Genomic DNA, 22469 nt, shown 5'->3' with positions numbered 1-22469 from the left:
GGCCCAATACAGTCAATACTTTGATGTACCTCTGTTGAGAGCACCTTTGAATTTGAATGGTTCAAACTGGTAGGCTCGAGATGAAGTGAGAATGAAAGGTCCTTGAAGCAATTATGGTTCAATGGTCAATGATTTTGCTCACTTCAAAAGTCAAATCCAGGACCATTAACAAGTACAGTATTTCCTCTTCTGCCAATATAATAGGTGCATGTGTGTGTATGTTATTAACAAGAAAAGCTAGACTGAACAAAGTTAAAAATTAGCACAATTAGCACAAAAAGGTTTATGATATACAAAGGCATTATGTTATGCCTTATGGAATGAAGGTATTAGAAATGTTATAACAAATTACCTTAATGTTGCTCAAGTTTTCATGGAGGACAAGCAGTGTTTCTTTGACTCTTTGAAAGGCAACACTCTGCAGTGACCAAAATCGTGGGCCCACGGCTGCTCCCAGGGGTATGGATAATAACCTGAGCTTTAATTGTGGCTCAAGCTTTGATTATGCTGCACGTTCATGGTGTAGCAGGAGTAATCGTAATGACATGAAACTGTGACTTTCTATGCCATTGATGGTGCCTCTGTGCATTTCAGCCTTTGCTAAAACAATAGCTTGGCTTTTACAGATTTATTTTCTCCTTTTGTATGTTTTATCATATTAAAGAATTCATCCAGGGCTTTTGTAACCTTGCAATGTGAGCAAATACACACACCCCTAATACAGATAATTGTGGATTGTTAGTTTGGAGAAAAAGCAATCAAACAAACAAGACAATAGATTTATTTGACTTATGAACATTTTCCTGTGACAATTTGGAACATTTCATGTCAGTGATTCCCATGAAGGTTACTATGTGACGCATGGGGTTATGGGAAACTCATAGATATTCTACCTGTGAGTAGCATGCGCTAATTAACATCTTTATAACAGCCCTGTAAATAATAAATGATAAATGCATGTCAATATCATTGACAAGAATGCATGGGCTTGACGTGGTTGACTGGGCAGGTAGGTGGTATTATAGTCATGAGAAACTGTCACTGAAATAATTTATTCTATGTGTTCGGAAGACACATGGAGGAGTCAAGAAATGTGGCAGATCAGGAAGGTGATTTGGTCCTTAATTTGATCCTCTGCCCTCACTTACACTCAGGTGTAATTTAGATAATAAATACTACATGTCCTCTGAAGAAAGGTCTGAGCTCAATATGGCTGCAGATTTCTTTAGCACATGTTAGTACTTATGTATTCATGGCACAAACTAAAGCACAAGGATGTTTTGGCAATTGTAGTCGTCATCATCTGTTTGTAGGTGTTTCCTTTTTTGTTGAAAGAAACAAATGAATACAAAGAGCCAAAATTAAGTATGTTTTTCCAATATGTTTAGTCCAATGATGTTGATTGTTGAATATGTCCATTCATCATAAATTCATGCAGCTACATACGGATTAAATCAAACATCTGCAAACCAATAGTATTATGCATTCCATGTAGGCATCATCCATTTCTGTTCAGCTGTTACCCTTTCGTAGTACCGCATTAACATGCTAACAGCACACCAAATTTAAACTGGACCTGCTATGAAATTTGTATTCAACGTTTCTATCTAAACATGTACAATTTCTAGAGTATTTAACACACCAGTTGTAAAACATCAACAGTATTTCATTTTTTCCACCTTTAAAACTGTGCTTGGTGATGGTGATTGGTTATCATTAGCTGGCTGACTTCAGTTACCACAGTAGCAGCTACATTTTCTCCATCAGTGGTTTCCCCTAGCCTTTGACCCTGGCCAAGTAACAGACCTGCTGAGGTCTGTGCTTTAAGAGGTGTGAGGTCAAGCCTGAAAAAGCAATGTACCGAATGATACCATGCCTGCTTTAATCAGTTATATGACTGCTGTACAAACTACATTTATTCTGTCTGTTTCGTAGCTTGAATCATATTGCTTTTGATTTTGTTGTGAAAGTCATTGGTCTTACTGGAGTCAGTTAACACCGTTGCTGACAGTGCAGTGCACAAAACAAAGGCTTTGGATACTGAAACTGTCATGCACAAACCGAACTCTGATATGTTGGTTCTGTTTTTTCAAAAATGGTTTTGTGTCTCTCTATTCATTGAAATGGAAAGCTTTGGTTGGCTTGTAAGTAAGGCTGTTTTGCAGCGGTGGTGGTTCGGAATGCTCAGTCACACACGGAAATGCTTTATACATGTCATAAAAAACATTAAATTTGACTCTTTGACCAGACTTCTCCTCTGAGGATTAGACAGTCTTATTGTAAATGTTCTTTGGAGCAGAGCTGATAACACACTCCATCTCTTTGAAAGAGCAATTTCACTTTGATTAGCTTTCATCTGCATGTTCAAAATTGGATTAAATATATTGATGCAAAAAATTTGCAGTAAGTCAGGAACGATAATAGGTGCAGGGCTAAAGAGTTGATTGCAGCAATATATAATGGAGAACATATATTAAAGCCTGCAGAGGACAAATGAAGATGTCACCCGTAAAAAGGGAATGGCTCCAAAATCAATGGCTCTGCTCATTTTGGATACAATTTGTGCATTTAATGTACCTCCTTTTTTTCCTCTGTTTCAATTAACACTCACCTAAGGTGTGAGGGAAATGATCACTGACTGGAGAGAACTGTTAGAGGTGCGATTCTGCCATTACTCTTCCAAATCACGCTCCTCTGCCTCTACCCACTGCAAAGATCCCAGTGTTATCAAAGCCACCACTAAACTTATGTAGGGGTCCATTATCACAATAGTTATAGTCGGCCTGTACCTGAACAGTAGTCTTAATCGACTTGCATAGGGACAGCGAGATTCAGAATGGTTTTCAAAAAAAGCATTTTTGTACTGTGCTGTCACTGTGCCATAATGGCAAATGGCATCCTCCTTCAAGTTTCAGTGAATCCTAATTGGTAATAATTTTCTGGGAGCACGTTTTAAGGGCCAGCTTACATTGTGATAAGAAATCTTTTTAAACGTTTTTTTTTTTTTTTCTTTTCAACGTGAGGGTGAATTGGGCTTATTCTCTGGTTAAACTGAGGAAGTGGCTTCAAAATGGAGTGGAAATGGCAGATGTCCGCAGGGTATGCCCTTTGAAAGCACTGGAGGGGTTCACGCTTGTCAGAATGCATTTCAGTTTGTTTTTTTTTTTTTAAATACACGTATACATTTCTCTCTTCAGAATTGCCAAATGAGTTAACTGTAAACCACTTCTTTTTTTCATTTCATGTAAGGTTTGGATTCATCCTTCATAAGAATGAACCTGCGCTTCACAAAATTGACCTCGAGACAATGTCCACCGTGAAGAGGATCAGTCTGAAAGAGCACGGCTGCATACCGAAGTCTCTGGCATACACACACCTGGGTGGCTACTATTTCATCAGCTGTAGGCCTGACGTGACCGGAGCCTTGAAGCCACAGCTCATACTAGACAGTATAACCGACTCCGTGATTGGAACCAACGGAGACGTCACCGGCACCCCCTACGTTTCGCCAGATGGACACTACCTGGTCAGTGTCGACGATAAGGATGGCCTGATGAGGGTTCAGTCCATCACGGTGCGGGGGGAGATCCAGGAACCCTTCGACATCCACACCAACCTGCACATCTCCGACCTGACCTTCCAGCCGTCCTTCACGGAGATCCATCAGTACAACGTCTTCGCCAGCTCCGGCCTGCAGACGGACGTTCTGTTCGTGGAGCTGGCCACCGGCAATGTGAAGATGATCAAGAGCATGAAGGAGCCGCTTAAAATGGCCAACTGGCCATGGAGCAGGAAGAACCGCGTGATTGTGGACAGCGGTCTGTTCGGACAGTACCTGATGACCCCCTCGCGAGGGTCCCTGTTCATTCTGGACGGGCGGCTCAATAAACTGAACTGTGAACTCACAGATGTGCTGAAAGGTAACACTGTCGTGTGGGTTGGGGACGCGTAAATTTGTCACTTTGTTAGTTGTAACAGGTACCTCTGCACAGACATGTCATTCTGTTAGTTATGAAGGGTACCTTGTATCTGGTCGTAAGGAAACACCCTCTTTTATGGTTTCTAGAATGTACTGAAGCAAAATGAATAAGAACAAAAACAAATCAAATTACATTTTCAGAAGCTGGTCTTTCATTAAAAGATAAACTGAGCAAGTTTGCTTTTTTGGGTGCGCTGGCAAAAAAAAAAAAAAAAAAAAAAACAGGGCAGCAAGAATTTTCAGAACTGTGAGATGAGTGCGAGTAATGCCGTGGTCTCTCTTAGATCAACTCTATAAAAACAAGCGAGAGAAATCCTTTATCTTTAGCATCGGGTACACTTGACCTGCCATTACAAAATCCCCCAGTCATTGTGGCTCATATATCCAATTGATTTTCCTTTTGGCAGCATACAGAGGATGGGTGTTTTTTTTGGCTGACCTTTATAGTTTGGTATCTCTGCACAGCAGTGGCTCGATCACTGTTTACTCGTGTGCATTTGTGCCTTGAAAGAGTGCACTTTCAAAAAAGGGGGAGAGTGAAATAAGTGTCCCCATCCATCACAAAAATAGGAGAAACACTCCGTCATAGAGAGGGGGGCCAGAAGTAATGCACCACAATTTGGATGCTTTGGTCACAACTGGTGGACCCCTGTTGTTATTAATCATAGGCTCTCTAGCCATTACTGTTCTCAAAATGCAGGCCAAGAGACGTATTCTGATTTTATGGTAAACAACTTGTTATTTTCCAGGGTTTCCAAGGGTTTCTTCTTTACAACAGTTCTGTGTGAATTATAAAACTTTGTTCTGAGCAAGAATGAAAGGATAAAATAGTTACTGCCCCATTTATCATTACCATACCACAGAGATTATACAAATTGAAAGAGACAGGTAATATGGATGTTATGTAAGAAGTTGCTAATTTGAAATTGAAATTTTTTTTTTGTTCTTAAAACCGTTTATAATAAAACATGTAGTAGCTATTGAAGTGCTTATTGGTAACAATATTTGGCAAGTCAAGAAATGAACAATAAGTAAAGCTGAGAAGAATGCAGAGTAAATTCAATGAGAAATGCTGGCGATTGTCCAACTTAAAATTGTACTTTGTAGGTAAATGAAGGCAAAGCTTCATCTGCAGTGAGGTTTATTTAGGCCTAGAATCCAGAATTTCTTGAGGCAAGAGGTTCGACCAGTAGCTGGTGAATGCTATCAATTATGATAATTAGGAATATCAACACATACTTTTCAAATGGCTTACATATTATGACAAGCACAAGACCCAGTCTTGCTTCTTGGATTAACCCTTGCTCCTGGCTAGGTGTAGTCTATGCATTTTCATTCAGAAAACCCTAAACAGGGGTATTTTAAGAGTGTCATTTTTTAAAATGTAACTTATTTGGATCCTCTGAATATAGCCTGCTACATGGTTGCCAGTTTTTTTTTTTTTTTCTTTTTTTGTTTATTTTTCTTTTTTGGTTATCCTATTCAGACTTTTAAATTTGTTGAAGGCAATCATTCAAAATGTATTGTTTTATAGTATTGTGTTTGACATAGAAGACAGTAGCACTCCTCAAACCTCACTGCTTTTTACTGATGTCTGGTGACCTGTCACTTTTTCTAGCTGTGTTCTGTACATAGCAGCCAGCTGAGTGGTCTTTTGGATATACCACTTATTAGTTTGCGTAAATGTATCTGAGTGATCAGTTTATAATTTGTAGAACGAAGACCTTTATTCAACCTAACTGCAATGTACTCCCATCTTTTGTTTAAGATAACACAGGACATAACACAGGTATGAGAGTATGAGGATGACAACAACCGTCCTTACCTTGTCATTTTCTTTACAATGTAGAGTGAAAGAAACTGTTCCTTTAATTTCTCACACAACTAAGATTGAGTTCCGTGGTTGCATTTATGAAAAGGTTATACAGTGAATATAAAAGTAAGGATTACATTTAATGCTTAATCTTAAGAATAAAGTACACTGTGGTTAAATTGAATGAAGCCCTAAGTTTCCTTTCTTAGAACAAAACCTGTTTCCCCATGATACATTGTGATGTTACTTATGATATCACTGTCTTTTACATATAGTCATGTATTGTATGTTGAACCATGTGGTTGCTATTTATGTAGAAAAAATGCTTGACATTGACAAATCAATAAAGCCAACACCTTTTAAAATGTACTCTAGCATTTATGTGTTGACACTTTGGCACAGCCTGACAACACATGCATAGTATATTGCTGCATAACTATTATTTCCTCAGAAAAAAAATGCTACAATACAGTATTACAATAGTAACTCACTACTATTACCAACTCACATTTTTCTATAGATACACATGATGTCCAGTGAAAATGGCAAGGAGAATATTATCAGTTAATGCTCCTCAGTATGGATGAATTTCAGTCTACCCACAATGCAGTTTGGCCTCAACTACCAATAACAATAACGATTCAGCCCTTATTCTGCTTCACTACATTCACCACTAGCTGGTATAACAATCTAGGAAATATAGTGTATATTGAGTAACTAAGGAAATTGTACTCAGAGTTGAATACAAACTGCTTTTCAGTTAAATTGAATTCAGCTCTTAAGTTCGTGATCACAGATTCCAGCCTTGCTTAAGTATTGACTGTACCCATCTGAATTGGTTGCAACACTCTTTTCCCTGAGAGAGACAGGATAGAAATATAACTTATTTCTGTTGTGTCTCCTTTCACATGCAAAACTACCTGAAGCATTTCATTTTCTATTGACAATAACAGCGATACAAAAAAGAGATCTGAGGCCTGTCATCTAACAGAAATCTTAAACAAAACCAGACACAAAGAGAATAATGTTAGTTATTACATTGTAGCGCTATGTATAAAATAAGAATTTGTTCAATTCTTTCTTTGAAATTACAGACAAATGAGGGAAGGTGGGAAGGTACCACCCTTATAGAACATCTATCATGTCCTAACATGTTACAATAAAACATACTGGCAAACACTGTTTGTTATTTCCAATGGGAAAAGCAGCCCAGACAAAAGGGATATTAATAAATAAGATATATGCGTGATGGCATGGAGTAGACACTAAAACAGCAAGCCTTTTGAATAGAACCAGGTCAGATGTAAAGTAAATTATATCATTCTTAAACTTCTCTCAGCTCTTAATGTTGGTATCTTTTCTGCACACCATCTGTGAACAAGCAAGCCTGCAGCCTCATTTCTTGCAAAGAAATGCAGCCTTAGAATATTACAATTAATTTTACATTCTCAAAGGTATCAAGGGGATAACTTCACAAATAAAAGAAAATTAGTTTCTATTTTTTGCATGTATCACATGTACAAAGATCATTGCAACCTAGGAAGTCAGAATATGTCTTACATTTTTTACCTCCCAGTTCCTTGTGAGTACACCACATTTTTATACCATTTTCTTATTAAAATAATTTTCTACTGATATACATGTTTGTTTCACAGGATTGGGGAGGGTTGTGAGATTATATAAAATAGACTGGTGTCTATTTCAAAGATTCTTCCAGAAGTCTAGGAAGTGCCAGGGACCTGTTATTAAAAGTTTGAGATACTTTTTTCTCTTCTTATAATTTTCAGATGGCCTTAGGAGGAACTATTTCTTTTGACCCTCACAATTCATGACATTCATGCCAAGAATCTTCCTCAAGATGGACTGAATAATGCATTTCCAAAATATTACAAATGGAATATTTTAGCAGATATCGTATGAAATGTGATATCCTTGATAGTTTGTTGCAGCTATGTCATCATCATGAAAATGATGGGGTTCTCTCTTGGCTGTCTAGCTGATCACTGTTTAGTTAAACTCAAATTCACGAATGCAAAAACCAAATTTTTTGCTTCGTTCCTGTGAAGACATACCCTCTTTCGCTGCCATTTGCCACTTTCTGTAATGCCTCTGATGAATGCTAAGAGATGCATCACTCTCGCAGTGAACAAGCTCCATTCAACTGTGTGTCCTGAATCATATTCATACTTTTCCAGCCAGGGAACTGGAGACACTTGAAGACAAAGTGAGACCAAAGACAAGTCAAGGAAACCTCACACATTTGGCAAACAACTTAGGGCATGGTTCTGTATTATTAATAATGAGTTTCATTAATCCTACTGAGGACATAGCTACCATGCACAGTCAACCCCACTAACTAGCATGAATCAATCAATGGTCCTCAATCAATGCTCACCACCCATTTTAATTTACCAAATAGCTACCAATAAATGCACATCTTGACTTATTTCCACTACCCCTCCCCCCCACCACCACCAGCGCCTTCCGTCTCCTCTGTGCCTTACTCTGATCCCTTTGCAAGCTGTTCTTTGCAAAACCATCACAGAACTGTGGTACTGGCACACCACATTGCTCATGCAGGCTTCCATATGAACATGTCTGATAAATCACTGCTCCTTCACTGCAGTTCTAATGTCTGCGCCTTCAGATCATTTCATTACATATACCCAATTCCTACACTGAAGTTAAAACAAGGACCCACCTGAATTTGTCTGATAAGTAATCAGACAAATTTTTTAAATGTCTGAAGCGTACAGTACAGATTGTTTACTATATTTGGGCAATACGGAGGAGACAGAGGAACAGTAAGATGAATGACCCCATAGATTGATTAAATATCTGCATGGGTATGAAAGCATACAGTGATGGACAGCTCCCTTCATGTTTGATTAAAGACAAATGAAACATGGCTTTGGCGCAACAATAGCAGTGAATAGGCTGGAAAATTATCAGGCTGTTGCCAAGGTGACGTCGTGGGTTCGGGTCTAAAGCGTTGCCTCCTCTTCTCGTTCTCCTTCACTTTTTTTTTGAGAAGTTGTGAGCTGTGATCTGGAGAGGATGTGACAAATGAGAAAGGCTGTGATGAGCTGGTGAGAGAGCATGCATTATCCTCTTCAGCCTGGCTGTCAGCCACTGCTTGTAGCCGTCTGCAGGGTCTAACAATGCAGCCCTGTCTAGAATCCAGGAGGGGCAGCTTCCACTGGCTACATTTTACACATCAGGACACAAACTAGCACCAATCACACGTTTGAAAAGAGAGTGCTACCTTATTACAGATTGTCAAAAAAATACAGTTGAATCTCAATTACCCATTTATAACTGATAAAATCGTGCTGGTTAATTGAAATTCACAGTTAGAAAAACACAGTTAGGAGAAGGCACTAAAAATGTGCTCCACAACTAATTATCATCAGGTAGCATTAAATACACGATTGTAAATCTTATTGAAAAGGTAATGCATAATGTATGCTTAAATTGTTGGAGACCACTGAGCTTTTTAAGTGAGTAATGGTCCAGAAACAGTACATTTCTGTTTTTTGTACAGCACACATTCCGGCTGTTGAATCTCTGATTTTTGTGTGTTGGATGTTGTATTGTAGAATGTGTCGAATACAAACCCCAACCTGAACAGCTCATTGACTTATCTGAACATGTTTAAAGTCACTTAGTGAGCTAAAATTCTAAGAAAAATGTGGCGTTCCTTTCAAAGTTTAGATCCTCTTCCTCTTCGTTTTACATCTTGTTGATTGTTTTCACGTTTTTCTAACCTGCGCTGTCATCACTTTCCACCATTTTGTACCTCAAATGGAAGTAAACCCATGATGAAGAAGCCACACTCAGTTCAATTCAGAAAACAGCTTTTTTTAGCTTTGTAGTTGAGCAAATTCCCCTTAGATAAGGTTATGAATAATTGAGTTTTCTTTTTAGCTCAAACATGTGTACAGACAAAGATATGCTCTTGACATGAATTATATCATAGCATAATTTGTTGAGAAACTCAGATTTTTGTACATTGTATAAAAGTTTTAATGTGTTCACTGTGTAAGGATTCTCCTTCATTAATAACTTGTGTATTAAAATTAATTTTTAATTTTATTCCACATGTACACTGATGTGTAATGTGTATGTATGGTTGTGATGTTAATTTAGTATGGGGTCTCCCCTTCAGAGATTTTGGTGAAGTTGTTAAATAAGGTGATTACATATTACCCACTGATTTAAGTATTTCAATATTTTGATATTTAAATATTTTATAATATAATATATAACATTATTACATCAATTTATGTATCACTAGTTGTAACAAAATGTATTTTTAATTTTCATCAAATATTTACTCTTTCTCCCCATTTGCCATCTTCATTTTTTAAGTTCAGTTAAGCAGTGTTTGGCAATATGTTCTTCCCCATTGTATCAACCAAGGCTACACCAAAATAAAAAAATAAACACATTTTACAGTGCAGACAAAATTCAACAGTATAGTGACATCTAATACACAGGTGATCCTGGAAAAAGTAATTTTGATGCAATGGACCAAGTGAGATCATGTTTCCGGAACACCTCAGTTCTCCCTGCAGCACCTAAGGATACCTGGAGACATATCCACTCCTCAGCGATGGTCCCCCATGAATTGATGTCAGACAGGCTCCCCTCAGGGCCCCCCATGGACAACTATACCTGTCTGCTGACACCTGCACACAATCACATCAGTGATTAGAGTAATAGACTATGCATAGAGTCAGGACACCCTGAATGGTGTCTACGCACACAACAATACAGGTGAATCATTTATCATTATTATTATTATTATTATTATTATCATTATAATTATTATTATTATTATTATTAGCAGTAGTTGTAGTAGTAGTATAGTTAGAAAGATGTTACAATAAGTGAGTAGAATGAACAGTAATTCAGAGTGACACCAGTCCAACAATCTTCTGCACACTTTCAACACTATGCAAAAATATTTTGTAGGTTTCATAGGTTCATATAAGCTATCCATAATATGAGCAACATGAGTATGGCTTTGAGTTTAACCCCTTTACTTTCCTGTCTGACTCATCAAATTGCACAATAAACTGGTACTGTACATTATGATGCGCCTTAACTTTAGCGATGCCTCACAACAGACTTAAGCTTAGACATATGATTAGACTTAATTATTGTAATTTTCCGAAGTCAAATAAAACAAACCAAAAACATTCTGTAATAAATGACAAAGAGTAATTTTGCTTTGAATTCCATTGACTCTTGATTTTATTTGATTTATAATTGATTTAGTTGTTATTTTTATTATCATCCTTTTGCAGATGCTATTATCCAGGGAAACCTACAATGCATCTGATAATTATATGACCATAAACACAACTGACAACTGAAGTCAAAGTATCAGCTCCAACAGAGCCCTTTAATATCTGATCTGAGAGGCTTCTTATGTACCACTGCTACAAAGGAACATTTGACTGTCTGTTGAACAGGCTGTGTTGCTTGTAATGCCCTTGAGCCAGTCCTAAACCTTAACAGGGGAATGTTATTCCACTCTGTCACCATTCTGTTAGCCACTCTGTCATCTGCCTGGGCCATCAGTAAAAAGTTTGGACACACCTGATTAAGATAATGGGAAACGTGCATTCAAAGATATTTTGATCTTAAGACATGTTTAAATGCTTGAGATGTGTTTCGTAGACAAATACAAATGGAACTATGCAGTGTTATAAACTATACTATACTATACTATACTAACTAAACTATAAAATCAAAACCATCTTAAATTTTAGATTCTTCAAAATAGGCATCAACTTCCCTATGTATGTTATTATATAGTTTTGATGTCTTTATTATTATGTTAATATGTGGAAAATAATAAGAAAGAAATGTGTGTCCAAACCTTTGACTGGTACTATACAAATCAAAACAAATCAGTTGCGTTATGCTTTGGGTTTATTTTTTTTTTTTTAATTTCTTGGTTAAAACTACCAAATCACCATAATCTGTGGATTATAAATTTAAATCAGGCTTGATGGAAACTGCTTCTTCTGTCAAGTCTGATTGCTGAGTCCCTCTCTGTCCTTTTCAATTCATGATACAGCCCTATTGGGGGCCATTCGTATCAGACTTAAGTTATCTGGTTTCAGGTGTTGCAGCCAAAGTTGAAGTCAGAGTACAATGATGGTATCAGAATGAGCAGCATTGCAGTTGTCTATCCACCTCCATATAATTATTAGTGACTTGTCATTGACACACTGTACAAATCAAAATCATGATTAATGATTGCTGACAACACAAATATATGCGAAGAAAATGAAGGCAATACGTGGTTTAGGGGAAACACCGCTGTTCCACAATTTACCCAGGACAAAACAGGATCACATTTAATTTACCTTTCAGGTGGTGCACCCATATTTCATCAGTAGCTACCCTGGAATCAAATATCAGAATAAATTAGCAATTTGCAGTGAATAATATTGACAGCCAAATTTTCCGCTTCTCCCCATTGGTGTATTGGTGAATAACATTTCAAAACTGTCAAGAAATATGGACAATGAAATGCTCCAAGGCATAATGGCTCATTCTTCGCTGTGTGCAGATTTTAATATCTGAAATATGGCCTCGGAATGTCAAATATATGAGAGGCAAGTCCACCTTAAATCTTTCTGAAAGGTATTAGTATCAAAATGATATACAGCAACATTATCATACTAATGCATCTGTCTTAATTATCTATTGGCAGACCAAAGTTGAGGGAATCCTAACGAGTATTTATACTGGGGATGTTTACAATGTCATAGCCACATCATGACTTGAAAAATTAGGAGAACAAGTTGACTGGTTAGATGAGTAACTTGTACTGATTGACTGATTGACTGGAAATATCAATATGCATGCCTTGATTACCAACTCATTCAAGTATTTCCATAATGTATTTGAAGTTTATTTTAAGTTAGCATGAGTATAAAATGTAATTATTTAGTCATTTTTATTATTTTGCATCAAATATAAGCCTTATTGTTTTACTTTGTAGAAATTATACTTTCAATGAATGAATGTGTTGAATAACAGTAATCCTCAGTGAACATTGCTGCCCTCTTGTTATACACCTTTGAAATTCATATTTTCATCACACATATCAATAACCTGGGCCTGAAGATCACATGACTGAGGGTTCTAGTGGTGCTATTCAGTTAACAGTTGATAGGCATCTTAGACAGAGGTTCAAGCTTCCATTCAATCAATGGCTCTGATGTTGATATATCAGCTGTGGTCATGATTGCAGGCAGTTCTATAAGAGTGCTGGAAAGGAAGCTGTTTTTCAGAATGCTTCCAATATGCCTTTAATTTCAGACTTGCAGAATTAATAGAACACCAGATAGAAACTGTAAATACTGTATGTTCTGACATACAGTGTGATATGTTGAAAAGGAGTAATACTTTTTTCCTGATTACTCATTTGAAACTAATTGGAAGTGGGTGTCCTACCAGCCTTCTGAAAGACAAACTGAACTGTTGAAACCTGTCAATTGACAGGTTTAATTAGATTTTTCTAGTCTGGTACCTGTGTGACTGAGCATCAGCCACTAGTACAGTGTTAATCGGTGAGATGACAGCACCTGGGGTGAGAGGGGTTTATGTGTGGCAGGATTGAGTGTGATGGAGGCAAGGTGAACACTTACTTTGTGAAGGTTGATGGTAAATTTTGCCCAGAAGCCTTTTTGATCACTTTCACATGGTATTTTAAATAATTGTCCGGGAATTGTCTCCCTTAAACCTGCATGGGATAAACAATAACAAACACTGATGCTCACAACAGCAGCTTGGTGGATTTTTGTTACATCATTCAAATCTAGCAAAAAACACTTTGTGTTGAGTACCTGCAGCCCGGCTTCCATCCCTGCTTTGACACCAGTCGGTGATGACCAGGAGTCCACAGCACCGGAACATGTTTGCTTCATTTTGCCAGGGATGGGGGTGGGTTTGCCAGCTGCTCATCTCACCACTGTTGGGCACCCTGTGGCTCCAAGAGGCTATTTCAAAATAGGACTGTGTGAAGGGGAAAAAAGCCTTAAAACAGCTAGTGCATTATCTTCCCATTTCATGATCGTTACCTGTATCTGAACTCTAGTTCCATATTGACTTATTCTTACAAAAAGGTCAATGTTCTTATGAGCTTACCGTCTGTCATTCCTAACCATTTACATGTAAGGACTCAGTTAAACATTGTGTGTTTTTGAGAAGGCATTCCTGAATTGACAGCAGAGAGTTTCATCATATGCTGCCTGGTTATCTCCTCCTGGCAAACTCTGCTCAAATGTTAATGCAAGTTCTTGTGTGAAAATGACTTCACTGGTCTTCAAATCCTTTAAAAATTAACAACAGTCCTGGTTCAGCGCACTCCTTTTACAATGAGACTTTGTCTCTCATTGTAGCAGACATCCAACAAATGCATTTGGGAAGTATTTACATCAGTACACACGATATGATCCAGGTGCGAAACATCTATCTGATTGAACAACTTTACAAATGATGAGAAAAGCCTACTGTACGAACAAAACATTTTTGTCAGGCTAATGTTTCCTCTCTCTATGTGTGACTCACATGGTTTCAGTTTGGCTCGGTTCATTTCTCTCTCTAATTACCAGTTAAAAAGGGAGACCAGAAGTGCTTTCTGTCTAGACCACTTCCTGTGTGCCATTAACAGTACTGTTAATCTCCTGTACTTGTGTAAATAGAGTTCCTTATATCAAGTTATTAATATTTCAAATATGTGAAAAATATCCATCTGTACCTTTGATTCTATTTATCTGCATATTTTGTATATAACTATATTAGAGATAAAATTCTAACATAAATATTGTCTGTATATTATTTATACAATGGACATTATTTTTATGTAAAAAAAATTCCAGTGTTCAAACTGGAAAAAATGCAATACTTTCCCTATTTATATATAAACATTTGAGGGGTAACCCCTCCTGGGATAATTTCACAGTATGGACTGTGGAATAGCTATTGATATCTGATAACGCTAAAACAGAATGAACTGCAAGGTGACCTGTACTATAAACCCAGAGAAAGGAGGCAGCTTTTCCGTGTTCAGGAACTTACAGCTAGACTATGGAAGTAAAGCTGTCCACAGTGAGCCTCTAAATGATCATAAGTAATGATGAATTAGGTCTTCCCTCTGTGGATCACTGACCACAAGTGAAAGGGGTGGGAGGGGTCCGGGTGTGTTTATGCCATGTCGAGGGATTGGAGGTGTATTGCAATGACTGCGACCATTCATCAATTACACTAAAGTCAAATTACGAAGTACCCACGTCTTGTCCCAGCTTCATGGTAGAATTATTTAATAGCAATAAGACCTTCAGGGGCAAAGCTAAGGAGAAAATCATAACTGCAGAGACTTTATTTAAATTCCACTGCAGTCTTCAATAATCTGAAGTCTTAATGGAGGTCATAACTGATACAAGAATGACAGGAATATTTCTGTCCTTATTCACCTTATGGCAATTCAAATTTGGTTTTAAGTTTACATGCTCTTTTTATGTAAATGCACTGGAAAATATTATTTGTGTTTGCCTGCATTGCTTTGTCTTTCTACGCTCACACACTCCATTAGAGGAGACTTTTTCATTAAAAAATATTTTCGAGCATTTCGGTTTTTAAAAAAGTTCAGAACATTCCATAAACATAATATGCTGAATCACTGCAGTCAAGTTTGTTTACCAGTGATAAAAGAATTAAATATGCCGACACTGATATCAAAGTTGCTTAATTGAAAATGCTCAGAATCCAAATGTTAGTCGGCATTTGGTTTTCCACTGGCGTTTTCTGACAAAATGTTCAGTGACAGCTGCATGGGCTATGCCAGACCTTGTGTTCCCACTGATTACTACGCTAGACACAGAAGAGAATGCCTTCGAGGACCGGCTCACCTAGGGAGATGCAGTAAGGTGAAGGATACTGAGCAAGTGTTTGTGCAAGGTGTCGATCTGTATGAACAGGAGGTCAAAAAAGTCAACCTGATCTCATGAGTCAGACCTGCACTTGGCACATTTCCGTGGTGTCCATGACCGCTTGACCGCTTTATGAGAGCACGTCCGCTTGGAGACGTGCTCTCATAAACATACATAAGCGGTGCTTAGAAGCTGTGGGATTGGTTTGATTGTGAAGGATGGCAGCTGATCTTATTTATTATAAAATATCATATTACATGAATTATGAATTGGTGATGTTTTCATTTTCACTGTCACTGCCATGGATCAGTCCAGGCACTCACCTGTGGCAGAAGAAAGAACGAGTGGAGGTTGAGTCTGGAAAGTGAATCGTGTCATCATGATGCATCTGGATGAGAGCAGATAGGAAGAGGCTGAACAGACAGCGTGGGGCAGAGGTTGTGATAGGTCACTGGCAGGAACGGCCTGAATCAATAACATACATATAACTAGACTAGCAGCTGGGATACAGTACTGCTGGACTCTTCGGGCATTAGAGCGAAATGGCCCACCAGTCTAGTCATAGTATACAGTACGTCACTGGCATGGATGTCATACACTGCCTGCAGCTTGAAACCTTTATCAGGTAGGATGATTTGATGCCAGTCTAGTTATAGTATACTCTATGTCATCCGCCTGGATGCCCTACACCACCTGCAGCTTGAGCCTGGAACCTTTACCAGGTAGGATGATGTGATGTGACAGTGGAGGAGGGAGGGGGGGGGGGGGGGTATTGCATGGTATTGGACAAGCAGACACAGGGAAAAAAAACAACTGGTGGATATAACAGATGCAACGAGGGCAGGTCTGCTGCAGGTTCCCAGCTACAGTCCTCGCCATCCACATGACACACACAGAGATGCGGTGAGCTCATTCCCAGCTAGTGGAACTAATCATACTCCCGTTCTTGCTCTAGGGGGGTGACATCACCTGTAACAGATGGTCTCATGTTCGCTCATGACTTCAAGCTCAGCTGCACAGACGATTCGGGTACAATCTGCAAAAAAGGAACGAAATAAAGGGAGAAATACCCAACAAAGGAGGAAATGACAGCGGGCACTACAGATGGGAGCACATTTTCTGCAGGATCTGCAGAGGGCAGCTCATCTGGTGGGGTCCTGGCAGCCACCAGTGTGTTCCAGGTGGTGTCCTCATTAGTGCAGTGAGCTAGAAGAACGGGGACCCCTGGTTAGCTGGAAGGACACATACAGTGTAACCCGAAAGAGCCACAGTTCACTTGTTCGTGCAAATAACTTGCACGAAACACACACACTCGCTAGAGACAAGCGAGTTGTCGCTTGGGAGCATCGCGGGGACCAGTTGAGTTGGAGGTATCTGTTCCAGCGCAGCGAATGCTGACCCCGGCATGGAAGTGGGAATAGAAAGGGGGCCGAGGCGGCAGCCCTTAATGAAGAGGGATCGAGGCAGCAGCTGCAGGAAATGGAGGGACTGTGGCGTGGGGCAGAGGCCTGCTGAAGCGCATCGGCAGCTAGAGGCATAAGGAGCTTATTTATAGCAGCGACAGGACATACAGTAGGTAGCCAGTCAGAGTGGAGGGGAGAGGGAGACAGGCCCCAACCCAGGGCTGGCACTATCAATGTTCTGAGGCAGGCCAACTTGAAAAATATTGCCAGAATACTTTAGCTTTATGAATGGCTGAATCATTGAGTTGCGTGTGTATTATTTGCATTGTCACCTGGAAACACACACACACACACACACACACACACACACACACAGAGGCTGTTTATTGCTACTCTGATTCAACAACTTTGACACAGAATCATATTTTGAAAAAAAAAAAAAAAAAATGAATGAGGACACTGGGGGATAAAATAACTACAGCATCATGCTTGAATCACTCCTGGGGTTAAGTGGAGCAAAATAATGGTCAGAAACCTCTCCAGCAGAATTTCTGCTGGTGATTCCTACAGTAGCAGAGTAATGGTTGCACAATTTATAGATGCCTTTGATCTCAAAACTGAGAGGGTATTCTTCCCTCTCACTTTGCTTTTGAATGCAACAGTGGGAAACCTCTTATTTATGATGGCTGCAGTTGAATCTGCGATGACCCACAATCACTTAAGGGGTGCAATGTAAAGGTTTTTTACAGTGCCTTTCCTTACCCCAAACACTTTGACATTTTTTTGTAATCAGGAAACTCTTCAATTTCCTTTGCTTTCCTTTAGGCTGTTTTGTGTTAGATCCCGAGTCAAATCTGCCATGGATTATTATGAATATATCCATGGATATAGCATTAGTGGATACAAAGTATTAAAAGAAATTTTCTTTGGTATGAAAATAACAAGGCAAGTTGTTTTGTGACTTCAGATTTATAATCTGAAGGCCTGTAGAAATAAATAACCTGTAAATTAAGAGCTGTTTGATTCACCTCACCTTGTCTCAGTTTTTTTGCAGCACAGAATTGCCCAAACTACACTTGGCACAAGACAGTATGAAACCTTTCAGAAACCTTTCCTGCCTCATTAAATCAATAGATGTAGATATATGGACATGTTCCTTCCTTTTACATTTTTAATGCGTCTGAACAGATTCTGACTGAGCACTGTAGTATCGCACCTAAAGTGAAATTGTTCCTTTGAAACTCTGGCGGTTTGAGCTTTAATGAATTTGGCAGCGCTGGCTTTCCACTGTCTGAGCCTTGGGGGATTTCTTTCTTTCGTCTGACAGCTCGTGCTCCCACACCACACTCGGACAAGGCACATGTCTGGACAACGGCGCAGCAGTCCTTCAGCGGAGCACCATGCAGCCAAACGCCGGGCTAATGTACTGTAACTGCAACCTTGTCACCGCAAAATATGTATTTCTCGCTTAATGTATTCGCGGCAGACCCCAACTTACCAAAGACTTCAGGTCAAGGCAGCATTTGAGGTATGACTCTACAATTTTTAGCCTGCACTATAGAAATAAAACCTGCCATGAAATGTTAAATGTGCCAAAATTGTGCCAAACTTTCAAACATGAACTGTATTTGCTTACTAGCTCTATGCGTTAGCTGATACAGTGCATGTGAATGCCCCACTGAAGTAACGGATCAAGCTATCAATGGCTCAGAATGTCTACAATAAAGACTGAAGTAAGTGCTGATCTCAATCACTGAAAATAATAATAAATGTGCTACTATTCAGTTCATTTTAGTCCAACAGGGTTTTGGAGTTTTATGCAGTTTTATGCTGCCATAATAAGTACACTTACACCATACATAAAGTGATTTTGTGTTTTGTTAATTCAATGACATTCTGGAATATATTCATGTGAAAGTATGAAGTTAAAATATGGACATTGTAAATTTAACTGCATGACCTGCCAAGGACAAGAGGCATTCACAGCGGCTCCCATATAAACCCAAACAATACATCTAGACTGAATTGACTTCACTTTTGCAAAGATGATGCTCGCTGTGGAAACAAAGGTACTGTAGCTACTTTTTAATGACTCTTCTTTAGCCATATTGTATCTTTGAATGAATTTGCATTGAATAACGTTTTTTTCTTAAGTTTTAGTTCAATAATGATATTAATATTAGTAGTAGTAATAGTGATGGTAGTAGCATCCTTTTCAAAAGACTTTTGTTGTCATAAAATACATGCATGCCAGGAGCATTTTCCCTAAATGATAACATTGCCAAATTGATTTTAATGAAGACAAAAACATCATATATAACATGACAGCATTCTACCAGAGGGAAACACAATGTCATTATGTTAAGCACTCATGGCGTGCATAGACTCAATTGAAGGCAGACTCAATTGGTCTTATATTATTGATCATATTATTTAACAGCTACCTTTTATCTGGGCAATATCCTGTCTGTGAGTTTCCTGGAGATGAATGCCATGCATTCTTAATAGTAATGTGCAGATTCTTCTTTTTATTTTTAGCATACATGCAAGAAAATGAGAGGTCACCAAACTGAAAACCTGAACACAGGCACACATTCTTACGTTAAATGATGAAGTCTTATAAGGGATACAACCATATTGACTTCAAGGACAGCAGAAGACAGATTTCTGAAAAGAGTTTTCTGATTGATGGTGCACAGTTCATAACAAGTGCTGAATGGAGTTAGTTCATTTACATATTAATCAGACTCCTCGCATATGTGCTGCTTGCTTCATGAACTTTAGAATACCGTGGCTCGGAGCCATGGAAGATGTGACTACTAACTTGTTTAAAAATTGAAAAAGTTAACATGCCATAAACAAAACTCTTGCTCATATGTATCGGGATTCACTTCATAAGATTTAGTCCGTCTTTTGATCCCTGCTGTTGAATATTTTATTTTTTGTCATATTGTGGCTTCACATTTCAGTGATCACACAATCACATGCTTGGCGAAGTGTGGAGAGAGCTTGTTATAGAAATGACTTGGGGTTGAAATCAGATGTATTTTCTTTAGTTTCTTCCATTTAGGGCATATGGTCTTGTTTGTTTTTGTTGCTCTATTCCAGTTTTTTCTTTCAAGGATCAGTGGATTGCGCTATTGGGAAGTTGTATGTAATTGCTATCTGTTCAGTTCCGTTGAACATGAGAGCAATTTTATTTCATTTCAAGAAGAGTAGCTGCATAGCAGCTTATTAAAACGAAAACAAATCTTTAAAAGATGCAAATAATTACAAAAAATAATATACATATCATTACAGTTTTCTAAGAAGGGAAGGGATAGGGAAGAAGGGAAGCCCTATTACATAAAGTCTTGTGCAGTGGTTCACAGCGGAGATTCACAGATCTCTTCATTTTACTCTGACTTGCTCATTAATGGGCTGCAGCCTGTTGGTGTGGAAGGCATGTACCAACAGGCCACAGAGAACGCTCACTGTCACAGAGCTTGGCACTTTCATTCCAGTAAAGAACGAATCTTCTTACAGCCCTCATCGTCCTTCCTGTTAGAACTAATGGGTCATCACAGAGAATGACAGTTGGCCCTGTAATTCACTCTGCTCCGGACATTCTTGGGGCAAGAAACCATCCATGCTAATCCAATCACTTGTAGATTCCTCCTTTTGCCATTTAATTGCATTAGTAGTAGTAGCAGACGGAACCAATGCTGTATTCTTTCTGACACAAGAAGTCCAGAAGCCCAAATATAAAGATAATGAGTATGACTGCTGGAATATCTGGTACATACTGTATGGCATGATGCTCTAAAAGTCTGTATATTGTAAAAAGTGTAGCACAATTGAATGATTAAACATGGCATTTTTTACAAAACAGACATTTACTTCAACATTCAATCTCCCTTGAAAACCACATCGCTAAATCTCAGATATGGATATCACAGCTCTGCTTGGCTGAATTCTGGAGTGCATTGTAAGTTTTTGTCGCACTCATTTAGTCTCGCTTGAAACAAGATCAACTTGTGTTAACTGCCATCCTGTAACTGAAAAAAAAAGTATGAATTCTGTGCCAGTTTTCAATTTGCGGGTGATAACATCAGTAGCTGGCTTGAAAACATACATCTTAAACACAAGAAGTCTGGAAGCTCTCATATGAAACAAAAATGCGTACAATGACCATGTCAGGGTTTGCAGGGTTTGATTTAATATATTTTATATATAATATTTGATTTAATGTTATATTATTATATGTAATGTAATATTACTCATGTAATATGAATTACATGACATTGAGAAACTGCTGATTAACTTGCTAAGCATAACTTTAAAATGTGAAAATTGTATGGAACTGCATGCTTTTTACATTTTACATTACAGATTTACATTCATGTAAAAGCTGCTTGGCTCTGACCATAGTACTGGGAAATGGGCTAATAGGAGCTGAACATTGACCTGCCACTGATACTTGCTCAGACTTTTGAGGAATGTGACCCATTTCACCTGGGTTGTAAACTCACTGCCTCATTGACTGCACTGGAAATTCCTTATCCATTTGATGCCATTTTAACGACGGTACGATTTGGATAGCAGGTTGTGGCAATTACGCAAAGTGCTATTGCTTTGCATGAATACATTTTCACATTGTGTGGGTCATATACTGACTGCCAACAACTACTGGGTTGTTCAGTAGTGGAGAGCATTGTCTCACAGTATTCAGCTTCAGGATGTAACGTCATAATCCAGACAGAACAGTACCACAGATTTGATATTACTGTATGTTTGTCATCTAAAAATCAAGTTTTAATATTGCCTACAATAGTCACACTTACACTAGATGATCACAGTGGAAGTAGATTGTGATGATGATCCAATGTTTTATTCATTTTTAATCAGTAAAACATTTGTTTTATGCTTGTTTACATAATTATCTGAGAAAATATGTGTACTTATTTTGTGTAACTCATATTACAGAATATCACAGGATAACGCATAATTCAGGATAAAGTGACACCTGATGCCTCAGTATTCTCAATGTTGTTGACAGGTGAATATTGCTTCTTTGAATGAAAAAATCAAGGAATGTGCCATGTGCTCTCTCACACTAGTGACAGTGTTTTTAGCAAGAATTGGTCTACAGAACTCATTTAACTGAATTTACATTGAATGACACTTGTTAAAATGTCCACTTTGGATAACACTATGAAAGTGCACCGTTAAAGGCGTCCTACAGCAAATATCAAAATACATACATACATACATGCATTACATTTGCTCAAATGCAAAAATATGCATGTCTTGAAAATATTTTATTTGGAGTGTGAGCA

At 38.3% G+C, this 22469-nt stretch overlaps 1 protein-coding gene across 7 annotated transcripts in view; it reads left to right on the top strand.

Moving 5' to 3' along the window:
• Window positions 1-4209, top strand: part of LOC118769776 (follistatin-related protein 5-like) — a 119080-nt gene extending 114871 nt beyond the window's left edge. For all 7 annotated transcript variants that reach the window (XM_036517089.1, XM_036517087.1, XM_036517085.1 and 4 more), the window contains one exon: window positions 3250-4209. In XM_036517089.1, coding sequence (XP_036372982.1) covers window positions 3250-3952 — 703 coding nt within the window. In that variant the 3' untranslated portion in view covers window positions 3953-4209. The remainder of the gene's footprint in view (window positions 1-3249) is intronic.
• The last annotated feature ends 18260 nt before the right edge of the window (window positions 4210-22469 follow it).

This window comes from Megalops cyprinoides, chromosome 22, assembly GCF_013368585.1.
Source record: "Megalops cyprinoides isolate fMegCyp1 chromosome 22, fMegCyp1.pri, whole genome shotgun sequence".
Classification (NCBI taxonomy): Eukaryota; Metazoa; Chordata; class Actinopteri; order Elopiformes; family Megalopidae; genus Megalops; species Megalops cyprinoides.
The sequence above is the reverse complement of the archived record's forward strand: the minus strand, read 5'-3'. Positions and strand labels throughout refer to the sequence as shown.